The sequence below is a fragment of the Staurois parvus genome, unplaced genomic scaffold, assembly GCF_062004578.1.
Source record: "Staurois parvus isolate SC_StPar_1 unplaced genomic scaffold, SC_StPar_1.0 ptg000151l, whole genome shotgun sequence".
Taxonomy (NCBI): Eukaryota; Metazoa; Chordata; class Amphibia; order Anura; family Ranidae; genus Staurois; species Staurois parvus.
The window spans coordinates 8,656,845-8,676,325 of record NW_028317947.1 but is presented as its reverse complement, the minus strand read 5'-3'; the positions used below and the strand labels follow the sequence as shown (position 1 = coordinate 8,676,325).

The following is a 19,481-nucleotide window of genomic DNA, read 5'->3' as shown; positions in this document are numbered from 1 at the left end:
TCTGGGTGTAGCAAATGATACGGATGAAGCTCTCCTATACCCCAGAAGAGGTGCTAGGAATAGACAAGGAAAATAGAAACTAAGAACCCTGAAAGAAGATCTGCAGAGAGACATCTATAGGCACACCCAACAACTAAACACACTAGTTTAAAACTGAGGCTTATCTGAGCCAGGATAGGTTTTTGCCATTGTTTTCCTGTGCCCATTAACCTGTATGTGGCAGCATAACCCAAGTAATCATGAATATAAAGTCCTTTGTGTCCTGCAATGTATGCTTAAGAAATTAGTGTTTCCAGTCTCAGAGTATGATGCTATATTTTCAACAGGCTTGCAGTACACTTTAAATCCCTGTAATAGAGGATTATACTCACTTGGCTGGATCTCTTACCTCCCATCTGCTCCAATGTTGCAGTCTTTGTAAGAATGTTTGACACTTTCAGGGGTTTTTAGATGCTGGTGTCCCTCACAGCATGCTGTGATTCTATCTTACAACCTCTGCGTCACTGCTGGAAAGTGTTACAGAGGCTACAGTGCTGAAATGGAGGAAAGGTAGTAGTCACGGCCCCCAGTGAGGTAAGTATAAGAACTCTACTATTATATTTTTTATAATACACAAGTATGTTGTGTTAGGGCTGTGCACCTGCACGGATGACACATTTGGAGCAGCAGTTGTGTCCATAAAGCTGATGCGTCCTAATTTACAGCTATGGGATTGCGTGCACGGAACACGCAGGGTATGGATTCATATGTACTATGTGAACAAGGTCTTAGAAGGAAACAAAGAAAGAAGGTACCTTAAAGGGTAGCTTAGTCAAATGCTTCTTGGATGGATTGTAAGCTCTGAGGAGCAGGGTCCTCCTAACCCTCTTGTATGGAACTGTATTGTTGCTGTATTGTCTCCCGTTATATTGTAAAACACTGAGCAAACTGTTGACGCTATATAAATCCTGTATAATAATGGATCATCAGTATTCCAGGCATGCAGCCATGGTGCTCTACGACTTTCAGCAGACATCTGTCCCAAGCAGTACACCAGTTCTGAGGCTTGTAACAAGCCATCACAGATAAAGGTTCCAGACAGTTCTTCCAACTGCTCTGTGGAATAGGGACCTACCCTAGCAACATAGGGGTCCTCCCTAAGGGCTTTTACCTGTTTACTCAACCTATGCTCTTTTCTTAGGGGGGGGTTTAAGAAATAGGATTGTTGTACTCACCATAAAATCCATTTATCAGATTGTGGAACATTAAGCAACCCAAGGTTATACTGCCAGCTACAGGAGAAGTAACTCCTCCAAACGACTTAGTTTTAGAAAGCAGTCCACAGACATAATGATGTATGAGAGAATGGAACCATGTCCCTCGACTGACTCCTTAAAAAGGATTTTAGGGAGAGTACAAAAAAACTTTTTTCTCTATTGTCCATTGAGTTGATATTAAACAAGCAAACTGGGGACATGCAAAAGCAGTCCAAAACTGAGGGGTGGGCATACCCAATCAAGACAGGCAAACCAGCCTAATAAGAAAAAAACAAAGGGAAACCAGTCATTTCTTCCAGTGAGATTACAAGAACAGGTCTTGTCAGCAGCTGGAAGAAATACTATCATTGGTCCAGTTCACTTTTGGTCCATTCACGTTGTTCTAAATCAATTTTTTGGACCCCTGCAATTCATTGGATCCTCTTGGATTGTCTGTCAGACCTTTATTTGAACAAAGCTGTATCTGGACTTCTTAGCAGTGCTGTGGTACTTTCATTTCCATTTTTCATACATTACACTACACTACTGGTCCTTTGGGCCAGTGGTCTCCAAACTGTGGCCCAGGAGCGGAATGTGGCCCTTTGCTTGCCTTTATCTGGCCCTTGGAGCAATATTTCATCCTTTGATACCAACAATTGGGTATAATTCCCCCCACGAACACCAACAAAGGGGCACAATTTCCAGCCAACAACACCAACGATTGTGGCACAGTTCCTGCCAGTGACACCAATGATGGGGCATGATTCTTCTAACTCAATGACACCAATGATGGGGTGCAATTCCTCTCACTGACACCGGAGATGGGGCATTGTTTACTTCCACTGATGTCAGGTAATTCTTCCAGTGGCCACAGTCCGGACCCCTAAAGTCTGAAGGACAGTAAACTGGCCCTTCGTTTAGAAAGTTTGGAGACCCCTGCTCTGGGGTGTAGAAGCTGATCATCAAGGAACCAGACCATTGACATCAACATCAATATTTTTGGATAGCAATATCAATAATATCAACTTACAGGTCCAGCGCTATTGTTCCACTTCCTCAACTATCCAAGACCAAAAACATACTTTGGTGTGGAGTCAGCTTTAATAGAAGAAAAGCAGCAGTTCTTATTTAACCAAATCCCTGGGGGATGGAACTGCAGCATGGGTGACTAAAAGTAGGAATCTCATTGATTGCTGTGGAAAAAAATAATAAACCAGAGTCAAACAAACAAGTTTGTTTTAATATAAAGATAAACGTTTGTGCAGAAGTTAGACAGAAAACTCGAGGAAAAAAATCTTCAAAGTAAAACAAAAAAAAAATCTTTTCCGTTCACATAAAAAACTTTCACATCTCATTTTTTTCATAAGTTTTTCTTTTTTTTTTTTTTTTTCTTAATTTCATTACCTTAGGGAAAACACCCCACCCCCCTCTCAAAATGAAAACTTGTTTTTTTTTTCTTCTTTTCAGTTCTTTTTCTGCTGGTGTGTATAACGTGTACAAACAGCAAGTTTCAGTGGGGGGGGTGGTACGAGGTGGGAAGGGATGAAGGAGATTGCAGCCGTTTAGTGGTTAAAAGAAATAGGTTGAGACCAGTGATACGGTGCAGCTGGTATATCATGACATTATAGCTGAGAGCCCAATACGTCGGCAAAATGCACCAATCCCGTTGGGCTAGCCAGGTCATTGCAGTTCAGTTGTCCTAAGGGGTCAGCAGTGCAGGACTGACCCAACTACACTTTCCACTTCCATAAGGCACTCCAGCGTAAAGCACTCTGCAATTAATGCAACTGCCAGGATTCCTGGACAAGGATGGCTCTCCCAACATAGCCACACCCACATTCTTGACTCCACCCACTTTGGGTTGAAGGCCCGCATGCTTAAACAGTATAACCTGGAGCTTTTGGCAACTAAGCGTGAAGCAACTCTGTAGATCTAAAACAAGAGTTATTTTAATAAAACCAAGTATCACAAATATGTATGTAAAAGTACCCACATCTGTACAGATAACAAAATTGATGTTTTATTATACTGCCCTATTTACTAACCTAAGTTATTTGCCCTTGGTGACTAAAAATCCAAAATCTTTTACAGATATATGTAAATGATAAAGGAATCTGGTCATAAACAAAGATGGCGGGTGCTACTGCTGGCACTCCACCACGACATGCTAGGTGGAATGGCGGTCATTCTGACTCCCATCCTGACAGAGATACTGACCCAAAAGAAATATGCAAGTAAGGACCTTTTACATTTTTATTTTGAGACTTTAGAAGTGTTAAAGCCAGTGGGTCAGCATAGCAGCCAAAGCAACTAGCATTTTTCAGAACCATGTCAGCAATGACACCTCACATTTTTATCGTAACAGAATGACTTTAAATTGTATGTAAAGCCCAAACTTTTTTTTTTTTTAAGTTTTGGATAGAGCGTGGAAGATAAAGGATCCCATACACAGGTCCGTCCGATTCCTGCTATATCAACTGAAATTTGAGCCGTAGGTCTGCCCACCTGGCTCAACAAAAATCGACTGTTCATTCGACTTTTGTCAATAGCACCGGCTGTCAGAATACCATAACCAGCAGCAGAGATTCAGCCATCTGTGCTTTTTAACATAGATGGAGGAATCTGTTAGAGAACCTGAATGACAGGCTGAAAAACAGTGTGTATGGTCAGCTTTAGCATCTTTGCCTGATTTTGTTGGGGAGATTTACCCTCACGGTTGGTCCTGGTCACTCCTGACCACTGGTCCTAGTGACCTTTGTACAGAAAGTGATGGGAAATGTAAACTATTAAAATTGTCACAAGAATAGTGAGGGACTCTTCTATTAGGAAAATTTGTTCTGGCAACAAATGTCTAAAAGTGGATTTCCTCCCTTGTTGGAGAGATCTCCTCTTACTTCAGGTTGTCTTTGGGACAACAAGTGAAGACAAATCTCCCTGAGGACAGCCAAAAAAAAAATAAAATAAAAACAGGTCTTTAACCATTCCATACTCTATCCAAAACTAGAAAAAAAAGTTTTGGCTTTACAAACTCTTTAAAATTGTAATTTAATCCAAAGCTTGGTAGTTAATCCACCATCAGCTTCTTCTATCGTCATGTAATGCTCTGCTTTCCCAGCTCATCCACAAATCATGGTTGTTCTTAGGGTACTTCCAGGTGTTGCCGAATTTTGTATTTCTGTGACATAATGGAAAATGAAACACAGAGACTTCTTAGCTTGGGTTAACAAGAGGTCCTATAGTGACTTATCACTTTAATACCTCTTCTGCTGCCTTCTAGAGGACAAAAGATATGAAGACCCCAAAAGGATAGTTACAACATAATGGAAGTGGCATGTGTGTAGAGCTGGGAACTGCCAGAGCTCCAAGAAATAAAAGAAGCAAAAGGTGATTTAGGAGGACCTAAAGCATCATACAAAGATTTGCCATTTCACACCTTTTCTCCTGCTGTCCTAAAATTGCTAATTAAGCTCATGCAATGCTTACCATCCAGCGTCCCACCGCTGTGTTCCTATGTTGGCAGCTGGAGGAAGCTTGGAGCTACTAATAAGCAAATATAAAGCTGGTCATACACAGTTCCTTATGAACTGGATGAAATTCTAGCCATTTGTGGCCCTTCCACCTGACTTTCTTTAATCTAAAAAATGAAGGAGCAAGGTGGAATATTGTTGGTCAAACAAAGGCTACATCTGAATAGATGCAGCCACTGGTCAGATTTTCTGACTGCTGTGGGTGCCGGATGTCAGAATACAACAGCCAGCAAGGAAGATTCATCCATCCACGTTGTTTAGCATGGATGAGGGAATGGACAGATTTATTACTGTGTATGGCCAGCCCAAAAAAGGTTTTACTAGTAGCTTAGGTTTTAAGACAGTGGTGAGTATAAAACAGCTTTAGATGAAGCTAATTCCATCCATTCGATAACTAAAATCACTTTGGGAGAACGTAATCTTTATATAACCCAAATCTAGTTTCCTGGCTTATTAAAAAAAAACAGTTTTAAAAATACATTTTTGTTTTACAAATGTTGTATGCCTCCCTTCCAGCTACCAGTCTAAGCAAGCAGCAACATTTCCTAACTTTACACAATAACAATTTAAAATCTTTTAAAAAGGTTGGTTAAAACTGGGAGAAACCCCTACAAAAATATATATTCTTTTGCACGGATCTATGTCAGAATCTAAATTTTGTCATTTCCCTTCCAGTTACATAACCCCAAGTTGCTATTCCTAGGTATGTGAAAAAAACACTGCTTAAACAGCTGTATTAAGAACAGAGTGCTTTTTGGGGTGCAAGCAATGGCAGTGCATGGAGTACGTGACCCAGTACAATCCCCCCTCCCATGTGAAGTGGTTTGATTGACAATGGTCACAGCTCTCTGGTTGGAGCGCAGTCCTTTGGCGCCCCCACCCTCCCTCCACAATCACACGGCACAGTGCGAGAGTTTGCTCAGTCTTAGGCTTTGCCTGGAGTCTGTTCTCAGTCCAGTGGGTGTGAGAAGTCCAGAGGCACAGGTTGAATTGTAAGGAGATAAGGGGAGAGGCAGATATTTGTCCATGTGATATGCAGTTATCTCCACTCCGGCCTATCCCAACTCTTGCAGAGACTAGTCCAGACCACGTTACAGCACAGTGATGCTTCGCTGTTGAGGTTGAGTGCAGAATAATAGGTAAAGCCAGGGGAGGACAGCATCATCCATTAAGAGGCCAGAGGAACTAGGTGGGAAGTGAGGGAGGGATGAAGTGAGTGCGCTGGTGAGTCTCCATCGCCTTATTCCCACAGCCTGCTGGAAGGTCAGGGCGAGTGTGTAGAAGGACTACTGTGGGTGGAACTGGGGGAAAGACTTGGACTGCAGCTTCCTGGTGGGGCGGGGGTAGGAGGCAGCAGATTAGGAGTTCCGGCTGCCAAGTTGTCTAGGCCCTCAGAATTCTCTAGCATCTCCTGGATGAGAGGAGGCATGGATCCTGGGATCTCCATCTTCAGAGTGATCACACGTTCAGCACCTGTACAGTGAACAGAAGCGATTCAGGTCAGCCAATAACTTCACATCCACCATCCAACAGATAACTTGTGAAAAATCGACACACTGTCTGAAGCTGGCCACATACATTACCATTCTAGGCCTAATCATCTGAGCTGTATACAACTGCAAGATCCCTCCACAGAAAGCATGAAGGTTTCACCAGATCTTTTAAGCAATCACTTGAAAATGAACACATTTCACCACCCTCCTCAAAAGACTGTTCAATGGTTTGACAAGTCTAAACATAAATGTGCAAAAATATCTCCGTCTGCAGTGGACTGTAAGATAATATCACGTTAAAATTTAAGAGTTTGACATTTCCCGACACATCCAATCCTTTCTGGAATCAGGGCCTGATTGGATTGTATAAAAATAAACCCACACATGCTACAGTAAGCATAAAATGCAGATGGATTAAAGGATCAGTCAACTTAAAGTTGATATTTTAGTTATTGGAGGATGTGTTAGCTCCAGTCTTGTTATGTGTTGCATATTCCAACATTGGCTGGCCATAATTCCTAACTCTGCTCTTTTCCATGTGGGAGTTTTGGGTGTACCTGCCCACCTTTATCCATTTCAGCCTCTATCCTGCATCCTTCAGAGTATAACCCTAACAATTCTAGCAGGGAGAATGGGACACCTTGTAACGGTCACAGCCAGAGTGCAGACGCCATTATTTAAGTACCTCACAAATAGAGAAACCTCCAAGAGGAAGGAAATGTTAAAGTGGTTCTAAAGGCAGAAGGTTTTTTACCTTCATGCACTCTATGCAAGTAAAGTGCAGTTCCCCCTTAAACCCGGATTCACATATATGCAGCCGTGCGGGCTGCGTTTTGCACGGGCACAAGAGCCCATTCATTTGAATGGACTCCTGTGCCCTGTGACACGCAGAGAAGTCCCTTCACTTCTTTGGAAAACGCAGCCCTCACGGGAACCTCGGTTCCCAGTACGGTTGCGTTTTCCAGTTTTAGAACTAATGGCACCCGCCCGTGGGTCCGCATTTCTCTGTGCAGGTGGTGCGGCTGCATGGATTTTTGTGCGGATCCACAGCTGCACCACCCGCACAGATGTGAACCTAGGGTTATACTTACTTGAGCCCCATCTCGATTTAGCGATGTGCAAGGGAGTTTTGGCTGTCCCAGGACTCTCTCTTCTCATTGGCTCATGCGGCAGCCTTTGGCTCCTGCTGCTGTCAATCACAGCCAGGGAGCCAATGAGGGGAGAGCGGGGGGTGAGGCCGAGCCACGCTCTTTGTGTGAATGGACAATGTCCATTCACGGGAGTGTGGCTCAGGAGTGAGCCTGCTCGAGTGCTCCCACAACAAGAGGCTTGCTACTGGGGGTACTTGGCAGGGGGGGGAAGAGCCAGAACTGCTGGCAGGAGACCCAAAAAGAAGAGGATTGGGGCTGCTCTGTGCAAAACCATTGCACAGAGCAGGTAAGTATAAAATGTCTGTTTTTTTTTTTTTTTTTTAGTTTTAACCTTTAGAATTAATTTAAGGTTTTACACTCCATCACATCTCAAAGACTAAAATGTGGATTTTGGGTGAACTGAACCTTTAAGCAGAACTTTACCACCGTATTATAACACGTCATTAACATGGGGAAATATAAATCCTGCAGATGTGTGTAATAATCAGCAGAAAACAAATTATTGTTCACATTATTTGTTGTTGTTTTTTTTTTTTACTGAATTTGGAAAAAAAAAATCATAGCCATATTTTTTTTTACTTACAAATACAATCTGAAGCCCCTCTGACATTTGACAGCTGAATGACAAGAAGGGGGTAGAAGAAGGGGGTAGAACCAGGAGGGTAAAGGGAATGGGCACCACACGGACTGATTCAAAGGATAAGGCCGGTTATATGTAGCTTGAATTTCAGCCAACACTGAAACCAGCGGCTCAAAAAAGCTCCAGTGAAAAATGGAAGGAGCCAAGTGGAGAAAGAACGGCCAAACAGTGAATGCAGCCAATCAGCTGCAGCCACTGATTGGGTATCCTGACAGCTGCTGGTGATAGCGGTTAGAATACTCACAAATATTTTCAGTCCTTCTTCCGATACCATAAAGTCCCTGAAAAAATAAACTCCTCCCTATATACTCTGCTGATAGTTCCTTGTCTGCCCTGATCTCAAAACTCCTCTCTGCACTGAAATGCTGAAGTGTACTATGCTAGATGTTGCCACTGATGTTTTGCCTATAAGCGATACATATCACTCAGGGTTATGGCTGATGAAAGCCGGCTGTACACGGTTAGTTTTTTTTTTTTACCACTCAGTGGGCTGAACGAAAAAAAAAAATTCCTTTATCCGCACAAACAGTGGCTCCCAGGCACAAAAACATGGCCGTATTTTACATTATGCAGCCCAGTATGCTCATTTGCATAAGCCCTAATTGAGTCCTAGATAGAAAAAAAAATCTTCCAACCCTTCTTCCCTCTATCCGAAATAAAGAAAAGTTTTTTTTCAGGAGTACACTTTAAATCCTCATACACACTTGACGTTTTTACAGCTGCCGTTTTTGGCTTTTGACATTTTTTTCTACAGCCAGTAAACTCCCCAGCATGTTATCCTATGTGTCCATGCACACAGACTGTAATAAACGTTTTTTGGCTGGGATGTTTTTTGGCTGGAAAAAAAAAAACAAAAAAAAACAGGATTAGTGGGTTTCTAGCGGAGTTTTTTTAGCTGTAAAAACATTAGCGCTGAAAATGTGCTAAAATGCCACAAACCTGTGTTTTTGGACTTTTTTTTCAGCAAAAAAAAAAATTTTCTTGTAAAAACAAAACTGCTAAAAACTCCGCTAAACATTGCAAAACACTGCTAAACGCTAATGCAAAGATGCTTAAAAAAGCTGAAAAACTCGCGTTTTTAACGTGACTTTACACAGCTAACGTTACCAGTGTTCTCAAAACTTCCCGTGTGCATGAGGACTAAAGCAGACGTTCACTCACATTTTCCCCATAGCCTCTTTCTAACCCTCCCTGTTACAGATTTACAAAGTTTTTTGGGGGTAACAAGTACCTTTTTTGGGGGTAAAAAGTACCTTTTTGGGGGGTAGCAAGTACCATTTTTGACAGGTACTTCCTTATTCCTCACCTAGGCCACAATGACTTCTGTAAGGCTACGTTCACACTAGTGTTATGTGCAGGCGGCTGAAAGGCGTTTGAGGAAGCGTTTTTACCGCTTCCCTAACGCCTCGGAAAATTTTGCACATTACAGCACATGGTGCTGTTCTAACGGGAGCGTTTACGTCGCGTGGCGGCAAAACGGACGCCTCTGGTCGATTCAGGAGGCGTTGAAGCCTCCTATTCTAGTCTATGGTGCCGCTCCGCAAACGCCCGGCTGCCGTTTGCAGTGCATTTGCGACGCGTTTGCGGAGCGATAACACCATTCAAACTGCATTATAGGCATTTGTGGGGCGTTTTTAACGCTCGGCAAACGCCTAGCAACCGCTGCTAGACCGTGCATGCGGTGTTTGTGGAGCGTTAAAAAAACGCTCCGCAAACGCCGGACCAACGCCTACCAAACGTGTTGGTAAAACAGCCAAGAGTGAAAGAGCCCTTAGGGCTGTCCCCACCCACAGCCTCATGTAGAGACTTCCCCCTCATTCACTAATGGAGTAATACTAAATATTTTGGCAAAAAAAACTGAATATTACCAACACCTCTAAATAATGTTGATTTAATGAGATCAGGGTCCCACTAGGTACCAGCTGGCCAAAGATTTTGGCTATTTATGGCCCAGCCTTGCAACAAAACCATAAAATAGATATTGGTGCAGTGCTAGGATTAAATGGAAATAACCAATTCTCGTCTTATAAATGCATGTATAGGATAAATGCGTTTTGCTTATAATGTGTAATAAACATCAATAATAACAATAATAATCTAAAAGTGAACGAATAAATAAAAGTGTAGATATTTATAAGAAACGCATAACCATGACATGCGTGGTGATAATATAATGTCCAAAATTTCTTTAAATCTGGTATGATCTTCAAATCACACAGGCATACCCCTTTTGACAATGAACGCTGAGTTCGAAACGTGTTAAGGAGGAGCCCTTGCAAGCCGTTGACATCAAGCCGTCGGATCCCCCCTTCATATTTCCAGCTGGTCAGTCATTCGTGTGCATATCTTATGCGACCATTATTGTGACATTTTCATTTTATACTGCAGTTTTTGTATGTTCTTTTAACACAATTTTAAGTACTATCAATAAAGCATCTTCTAAATACTACACTATGGGATATCCCTAATTCTTGCTCTGCACTGAGCACCTTAAATCCCCCAGCACCATTTCTAGTGAATGTCCCAGCATCCAGAAGAGGTTGAGCTACCAGTACTGGCCATCACACCTCAGCACCTTTAGGAAGACCATCTACCCCCAGGCTGCATACCTGACCACACCCGAGGGACCCGTGTATACCAGGAGTACATTATACAACGCGCTATTAGCGCATCTGGTGAGTGCGCACTCTGTATGTTTAGTACACCCACCTAAGGAGAAATTATACTCTGGGACTTTACGAAAGTTATTTGAAGATCATACCAGATTTAAAGAAATTTTGGACATTATATTATCACCACACATGTCATGGTTATGCGTTTCTTATAAACATCTACACTTTTATTTATTCATTCACTTTTAGATTATTATTGTTATTATTGTTTATTACATATTAAACAAAACGCATTTATCCTATACATGCATTTATAAGACGAGAATTGGTTATTTCCATTTAATCCTAGCGCTGCACCAATATCTATTTTATCAATTTATCTGAACGCATTTTGGTTTACCTTTTAGTGTGTTCAGCTGCATATTTTATACATTTGGTTTTATTATAAGCGCTCGCTTCATCATCCTATTATTTTTGCAAGAAAACCACCCCATGCTGCAGCTAAGAGTAGGAAAATGACAAAATCTATCAGGATACCGACACCCAGAAGGAGCCGCATTTCAGGCATGTTAGTATTACATTCTAATGAGGGACATCAGAGGAAGGAATAAAACTGAATAGTAGAGTTAGTTGAGTCTGAAAAGTTCACTTTAATACTTTTGTACAAGAAGGCCTAAACGGTCACACATGCTTACCCTTGGCACTGATGCTTCGCAAGTCTGTGATCTTCATCAGCATTTTGGGGAACATGTGTGGTTTTTTGGGCCGTCTCCTCCTAACATAGATCTTAAGCGCTTCCAGTAGAGGCTCCTGTAACTTGTCCACCTTGTCCGGCTGCTCCAGGTCCTGCCGATCTGTTAACAGATACTTTGAACTGTTATAATATGTCCTTACAATCAGAGACATTCACTGTAGCCAATAATGGATGGCTACAGTCACAAGGCAGGCACATTTTTTTTACCATCTCCAGTATATACAACTTACATAATATTGACCACCACGTGGCGCTGGTGATTCACATTCACTGACAATTTATAGAATAGTGAAGTATTCATACTACAATGTCTTTGTTTCAAGTTTTCACCAAAATGAATTTTAATAATAAAAAAAAGGAACAAAAAATGTAATGACCAGAGACCATTAAAGTTTAGATGCCTAGGCCTTCATCAACTATAACTTTAGGACTGATCTATTTATTTCAGGTACTTATAAAGCGCCATCAATTTACGCAGCGCTTTTACATATATATTGTACATTCACACCATTCCCTGCCCTCAAGGGGTGTACAATCTAAGGTCCCTTATGCAGGCCATCCATGGTTCGAGTTCCGAACGATTTTCGTACAAAAATCAGACCTAAGAATAATCAGCCGATTTTCGCTGTTAGTGGGGCAATGGCATTGGCCGATTTTCGTGATTCCTCCTCATTTCATTTATCGGGCATGCTGGAAAATTTGTGAAAAACGACCGTTTTTCGAAATCATTGGTAGCATCATCGGATTACAGAACGAATGACGTTTCGATTTTCGGACGAAAAAACGGTCGGAATTCGAACCACGTAAGGCCTGCATAACTCACATTTATACATACATATACTAGGGCCAATTTAGACAGGAGCCAATTAACCTACCAGCATGTCTTTGGAGTGTGGGAGGAAACCCACGCAGGCACAGGGAGAACATGCAAACTCCAGGCAGGTGGTGCCGTGGCTGGGATTCGAACCAACGACCCTACTACTGCCAGGCGGAAGTGCTTGGGTGCACATATCTAGTTCTGTAGCAATGTTAACTTGCAGCCTCACTATTCTGTTCCATTCAATTGCATTTTTCATCAAGAACGTCCAGAACTGTCACAAAATCTGTTCATGAATGGCCAGCATTAGGAAACATTGTTTTTTGCTATGTTCAAAAGAAGCAACACTTGTGGCTTCTGATTTGATATAAATGCTGCATCTGTGCTTGTCACTGGATCCCAAGTCAGAGCGAGTATACAGTCAGGTAGACAGAAGCCTGTATCTACATAGTTATTCTGCATCAATAATTCCAAGTATTGAAGAACAAGGCTCAGCATGACAACTGCCAATTTCAGAAGGACAGGTGAGCATCAGCAACCTCCATTTTGGTGTCATGACAGCTTTCCTTTAAAATCCAAAAAAGAGGTAAGTACTTCCCCAAAATTGCTCTGCAACTGCGTAGAGATCTCATGTATTGAGTCCATCAGAGTCTTAAAAATTCAAAGCTGAACTCTTGGTTAAACCAAGATTGTCAAAACATAAGAAGAATGTGTATTCTTACTTGAATCTAGTTGTGCTTTGTGTGTTTTTTCAGGATCAGTGCAGCAATCCATCATGAAACTTTGCCTTTGAGCAGGAACTTCCTGTACTAAAGACCAGTCAATACTGCTGTCTCCTTCTGCAGGCTGACTGGTCTTGTCTCTGCCCCCCCCCCCCCCCCCATCCTGTATTTTCCTGAAGCGGGTAGACTTGCTGGTTCCAAACCACAGCTCTGCTCTCCAGGCCATGTGCAACACAGAGATGCTGCTGCCACCATCCTTTTCCAATAGCAGTACTAGGGTTGTTGGTTTGAATCCCAACCACGGCACCTCCTGCCTGGAGTTTGCATGTTCTCCCTGTGACTAGGTGGGTTTCCTCCCACACTCCAAAGACATGCTGGTAGGTTAATTGGATCCTGTCTAAATTGTCCCTAGTATATGTATGTATGAATGTGAATTAGGGACCTTAGATTGTACACCCCTTGAGGGTTAGGGACTGATGTGAATGCACAATATATATGTAAAGTGCTGCGTAAATGGACGGCGCTATATAAGTACCTGAAATAAATAAATATCTGGGATTACAGATGCATTTGATGCACACAAAGAAGATGTATATCCTTTGTGGCTAATCAGGCATAGGTTTCCATTACATTTTTTGTACCCAGGATTCAGATTTAAAAACTTTAACCAGACTATCATTTTTTTGGTGGCAGAATGACCCTTTCCACGAAGACATGTCCAAAGATACAATTCTAAAACACAAAATCCGATCACAGTGAAAAAAAAAAAACATTTAGAAAACATTCATCAATTTGTCAAAATGACAAATTTTACAGCTTTTAAAGCAGCAGTCTGGTTAATCGAGTCGTTGTGCTCCAGACAGGCAGGAATAACTGGGCAGCTGCTGACTGAATGGAACATAAAGAGACATTATGCAATTAAAGGACATAGCAAACAATGCTTGCATTGTCAATATACATTAATTATCGAAAATTAATTACGGGAAGAACTGTGGAAATGTTTTTACTTTTGCCCTTTGCACTTAATATAACGATGATTATCTGGAGCAACAGCTTTGGGGTATAAATCTCAAATGTTCCAGACCACACTGATACATTGTGAGTTGAATCTGTCCACGCTTGTCCATTTTCTTACAGTGCGAGCAAAAAAACATTTACATGAAGGGTAAGCGCACAAAACCCAAAGATAAAGGTTTAAAAAAAACTTGTATTTAAATGCACATAAATTAATAGTTGTGATTAGTTATCGCGGATCAGTTCTTTACCCACTGCAGGCTCGCTCTAAAGGGTTAGATCACCTTTACAGAAAAAATTGAAGTTGCTGGAGCTTAACCCTTTGAGGACCATAAAGATTACGGAACGCCAAAAGAATCAATTTTTTGTTTTTAAAGTTTGTACACTTCAGTTGCTGTAACTAAGCCATTTCATGAAATAATTGGCAAAAAGCTAGATCCATTTGTTGATAAGAACTAATATTTTGACTCAAACCAAAAAAAAAAAAGTATATTAAGTTCTTAATTAGATGATACAGGCAATTAATAACATGGGACAAATACGTCCCTAGGTCCTCAAAGGGTAAGCTAGCCATATGTGATTAGATTTCTCTCATTCATCCTGTGGGATGCAGGAAGAGTCATTTGACTTCTGTCAGCTGTGAGTGTCAAGTGCAGAGTTCCAGCTAGTGTATAGTGAAGGATCAAATTGCTCACTCTCCCTTTTCCTCTTCCCTCATCCACATACAAAAAGCCTTGTTATCTTTTCACTGAATGCAAGGCGCTCTGTGAATTGACAGCAAGAGAGGAGGGGCGCATAAATCCTCTTCCATTCAAAGAATGCTTTGTGTTCATCAAAAAAAGTACAAGGCTCTTTAAAAATGGATGAGGGAGAGTGAGCAGCTTGATCCTTCACTGTGCACTGTCAGCATGCACCCAAAGAAGCTCAAAGCTGAGAGTAGTATCTGGCATGAAGAAACTGAGGATTTCTAGCACCCCCAGCCACTATCTGGTCCTAGTTTACAAGTATTAAAGATAACGTCTTTGGAGGTCTACTTTAAAATTGCACTTGCAAATTTTTTTTTAACATAGCATACAATAACAGAGGTTCTAACCCTTCTAAGCTTTACTAATAAAGCACTTTTATTGCCATCCAAGTCCCTGCTGGAGAAATTGTCATCCTATTGATAAAACAAGAAATCAGGGAAATTAGCTACCTTTGAGATACAACCAGCATTAAACCCTTTAAAGGGCTTGAACCTTTTCCCCATTCTATCCAAAGCTAAACATATACTGTTGCTACCAGTGCAGGGGCGGACTGACAACTCATGAGGCCCCCAGGCAATAGGGGATCATGGGGCCCGTGTCCTTGCCCAAACTCAAAAAAGTCTATGAAAAAGGTACCAGGGGCATCTCATGGAGCCCCCTACTGACCCCGGGCAGTGCTCGAGTTTCCAAATGGTCAGTCCGCCCCTGTACCAGTGTACTTACATCAGAATTGACAAGCTAAAGAAAGCCATTTCACTTTGCTGACCAGCTTTGTGACAAAATTATAAACGCTACCACAAAGCATTAGGAGACACTCTAGCCTTACCTCCAGAGATCAGGCAAATGGCGCTCAGGAGACCAGTCTCTGCGTCGTCCATTTCTAGCGGTAGTAGCTGATTGGCGAAGGCAAAGACTAGATCCGTGAGGGGTCCAAACCCAGCATTGTGCATCTGCGTCCTATTAAGTGTGAGACCATCTGAGAACGTCATGGTGTCTTGGTCTGGGGTATAACGTATGCAAATTCGTAGGATCTGTGGCAAAATAAGAAATGCCATTTAGATGAAATAAGAAGACAACAAGAAATTTCTGAAAGGGCAGAAAAGGAGCATATAGCTTTACATGTGCAAATGAACTGAAATATGCTGCACATACACAAGGCACAACTAGCTGACACCAAATCAGGGGTGGACTGACAACTCATGGGGCCCCCGGGCAATAGGGGATCATGGGGCCCGTGTCCTTGCCCAAACTCAAAAAAGCCTATGAAAAAGGTACCAGGGGCATCTCATGGGGCCCCCTACTGACCCCGGGCCCTCAGGCAGTGCCTGAGTTTCCCAATGGTCAGTCCGCCTCTGCACCAAATAGCAAGTCCTATGTACATACACAACTGTTGGCAATCTTTCATCAGATTTTAACATTAGTATGCATTGTTGTGTCTCATGAGCAAACCTTGATGTTCAGCGGGCATCCCAATGTAAGCTTTAACTTAGGAGAAGTGACTATTGACAGAAAATAATCCAATCTGGCCAAAATCCTACCACAATCCTTCCCAACCAATCGGTCTCCTAGTGTTCTCTGTGGAGGACCCACACCCACAGATATACCAATCAGTGGTCAATCCTGTTGGCCCTCACCCTCAACAGTGATTCAGCAACCACAGCAGCCAACACACAGGCAGCATGGGGTTTGCGCTACAAACCACCGCTTTTTTCCCAAAGCTGGCCATACCCATGACTGTTTTTCAATCAGGCAGCAGCTTAACAGATTTTTCCATCCACACTCAACAGCAAGTCTCCCTCTTGACAAGAAACCCAAGTAGAGGGATATATGAAAAGGACCGGCAGGGGTACAGGCTGTTGGGTCCCACTACCACCTTTGCAAAAGGACTTGTGTCAATGCTACAACCCTAAATAATGAGAAACAAGGGATAATAAAAAATGATGAAGAAAAGTCAAGAACTGGTTTATTGCAAAGTAAAATGTGTTTAACGGAAAACCCATGAATAGAATTTACAACAGCTATAATATAAATGATAACCCTTGTTCACACTTCACACAGCTTTACCTATTGTCCATATATTGACCTTATCTACAGAATAAGACATTTAAAGGAAGGCATGTGACATTCTGCAGCTGCTTCTATGTCAACACCATCGAGTATGCTTATCATACCATTAAGGGGCTGAAGATCAAAGCGTAGGAACAGCGCTATGGCAGGAAAACACATCCGCTGGTCCCTTTCTACCTGGAGGTGACCATTTGTATCTTCATTACAAAGAATGCAGCCAATATGAAGCCAGCCATACGCCAGCAGAATGCTCGTTTTCAGAAATTTTGTTTGATTTTCTGATGGTTAGTTGGGGGTCAAATCGATGTTCATTTTTGATCATGGAGACAAAATTCAAAGGCGCAGGATGGAAAATTTTTGAAAAACGAGCTGCTAACTGTGAATGCGGTTTTCATTAAGGAAAAACCATACTTATTGTAATGAAACCCCTTTAATACGTCTATGATTCCATTTAAATAGCAGGTCTGGGCAAAATTTCAAGGGTTTCCAAGCGAAATTAGTTGACTCATTGATGGCAAGAGAGAATGTTCTGACAAATGATTTTTCAAACCTTAGAGATAACATATGGCCAGCTTTAGAAAGTGGAATTCTACTGTACCAAGGCAAGCGCCTGTTTATATGAAGCTAAAATATATTACAATTTTGTTTTTTGATTTATTTATCCTTTAAGGTAGCTGCGTTGTTCCTGAATGCCCAACCAACCTCAAAATAATTCCCCTTTAAATAAATTTGTTGGCACATATTGTAATCGGCAACAGCAAAAAGTCATTGTTAGAAGATGCTGGTTCTCCGCATCAGGACATCAAAGGAAAGAACAGGTTTCGATGGAGGCTGACACACTGGCTACCAGCCAAACAGTAGTGTACATTCCTTACTGGTACATGCATAGGTAGCCATGTGCAAAGACTGTTGTTAAGCAATCTTTCAGTGTAAGCAAATGAGACCAGGAGTCCATTTCCAAAGATGCATCTGATTATCCACAAAAAGACAATTAAGCTGGCCATAGATGGACAGTAGAAATTCAGATGGTTCAGCAGGGATCAGCTGCATTTTGATCCATCTATGGTCACTCCTGGTCGGAAGAAGTCAATCTAAAGACCAACTTTTGTTGAACTGTTGGAAAACTTTCGTTCGATTAGTGGCTGCAGCCAATCAGCTGCAGTATTGATCAGTGTATTCTGACAACAGAGAATTCCCTGCTGCCAGAATACAATAGAAATGTGAAGAGGATTCCTCCGTCCATCTTTCTTGTGTGGATTGGGGAATCCATGAGTCTTTTTGATTGGCCTGCTGGCTGATTGAAAAAAACAAAACAAAATACAATTCATCTATGGCCAGCCTCAGGCACCCTTTATATGATCAGTTTTAAAATCAGTATAGCTAGTTTTATATCCTGATAGTATAAACTGAAAAAAAGTTATTTTAAGTAGAACTATAGGGAAAAAACTTTTTTTTCCCATTTTGGATAGAGTAAGTGAGGGTTATAACCCCTGTAAGGTTTATTGTTGCCATCTTTGCCCCATTGCAGAGATTTACCTTCACTTCCTGCTCATAGCCAAAACAGGAAGCGAAAGCAAATCCCTGTAAATTAAGGAACTTTCCTGGGGCTCCCAGGTCACCAGAACTAGTGTCCCCATTGGAAGATTTCTACACTATTACCTTTCTGGAGACAACCCAAAATGTTAGATTTTCTTTTACTTTCACTTTCAATAATGGTAAACAGGACAGAGAGGGAGAATTTCCCTAACAGGGGCACAGACAGCAATAAAAACCTGACAGGTGTTTTAACCACTTGTCCTCCAGAGGATTTACCCCCTTCCTGAGGAGGCCATTTTTTGCGATACGGCGCTGCGTTACTTTAACTGACAATTGTGCGGTCATGCAACGCTGCACCATAATTAAATTTCTGGCCTTTTTTTCCCACAAATGGATCTTTCTTTTGGTGGTATTTGATCATCTGTGCATTTTTACTTTTTGCGCTATAAACAAAAAAAAAGACCAACAATTTTAGGAAAAAAAACAATATTTTTGACTTTATGCTATTAAATATCCAGTAAAAAAAAAAAAATCAAACTTTCGTCATACATTTAGGGAAAAATTTATTCTGCTACGCCTTTGCTAAACAAAAAATCCCAATACGTGTAAATTAATTGGTTTATGTGAAAGTTATAGAGGTTTACAAATAGCGGTATATATACTGGAATTTGTTTTTTTTATACTAGTAATGATCAGCGACTGCGGCAGGCATTCTGACACTGGGGGAACTGACTGTCACTGACATCCCCAGTGAAACCAATACAGTGATCAGTGCTAATAAAAAGCACTGACATTGTACTAATGTCACTGGGCAGGAAGGGGTTAACATCTGGGGCGATCAAAGGGTTAACTGTGTGCATTTTACTATGTGTGCTGTGTGTGATTTACCTTGTAAGTATGCTGCTTTGTATTGCTCTATATGCAGAGCAATACAAAACAGCATGCTGGGGCTGACAGGGGAGAGATCTGTATTGTTTACATACAGGTCTCTCCCCCGTCAGTGATACTCGGCGATCGCTGGTGGGGAATCACCAGCCGGGACCTGGTGATCGACAGCCAAGGCCACTAATGGAGGCGTGGGTAGGGCGTACATGTGTGCCCTCTGCATGGAAGTGCAAAATCACGTGATTTTGCGCAACTCTGCCGCCCTCTAGCAGTATTTCTGCT

At 41.8% G+C, this 19,481-nt stretch overlaps 1 protein-coding gene across 4 annotated transcripts in view; it reads right to left on the bottom strand.

Moving 5' to 3' along the window:
• Positions 1–2,454: 2,454 nt before the first annotated feature.
• RARA (retinoic acid receptor alpha) overlaps positions 2,455–19,481 on the bottom strand; it is a 257,712-nt gene continuing 240,685 nt past the window's right edge. For all 4 annotated transcript variants that reach the window (XM_089674390.1, XM_089674389.1, XM_089674391.1 and 1 more), the window contains 3 exons: positions 15,538–15,742; positions 11,354–11,512; positions 2,455–6,235 (listed from right to left, as the gene is read on the bottom strand). In XM_089674390.1, coding sequence (XP_089530516.1) covers positions 6,027–6,235; positions 11,354–11,512; positions 15,538–15,742 — 573 coding nt within the window. In that variant the 3' untranslated portion in view covers positions 2,455–6,026. The remainder of the gene's footprint in view (positions 6,236–11,353; positions 11,513–15,537; positions 15,743–19,481) is intronic.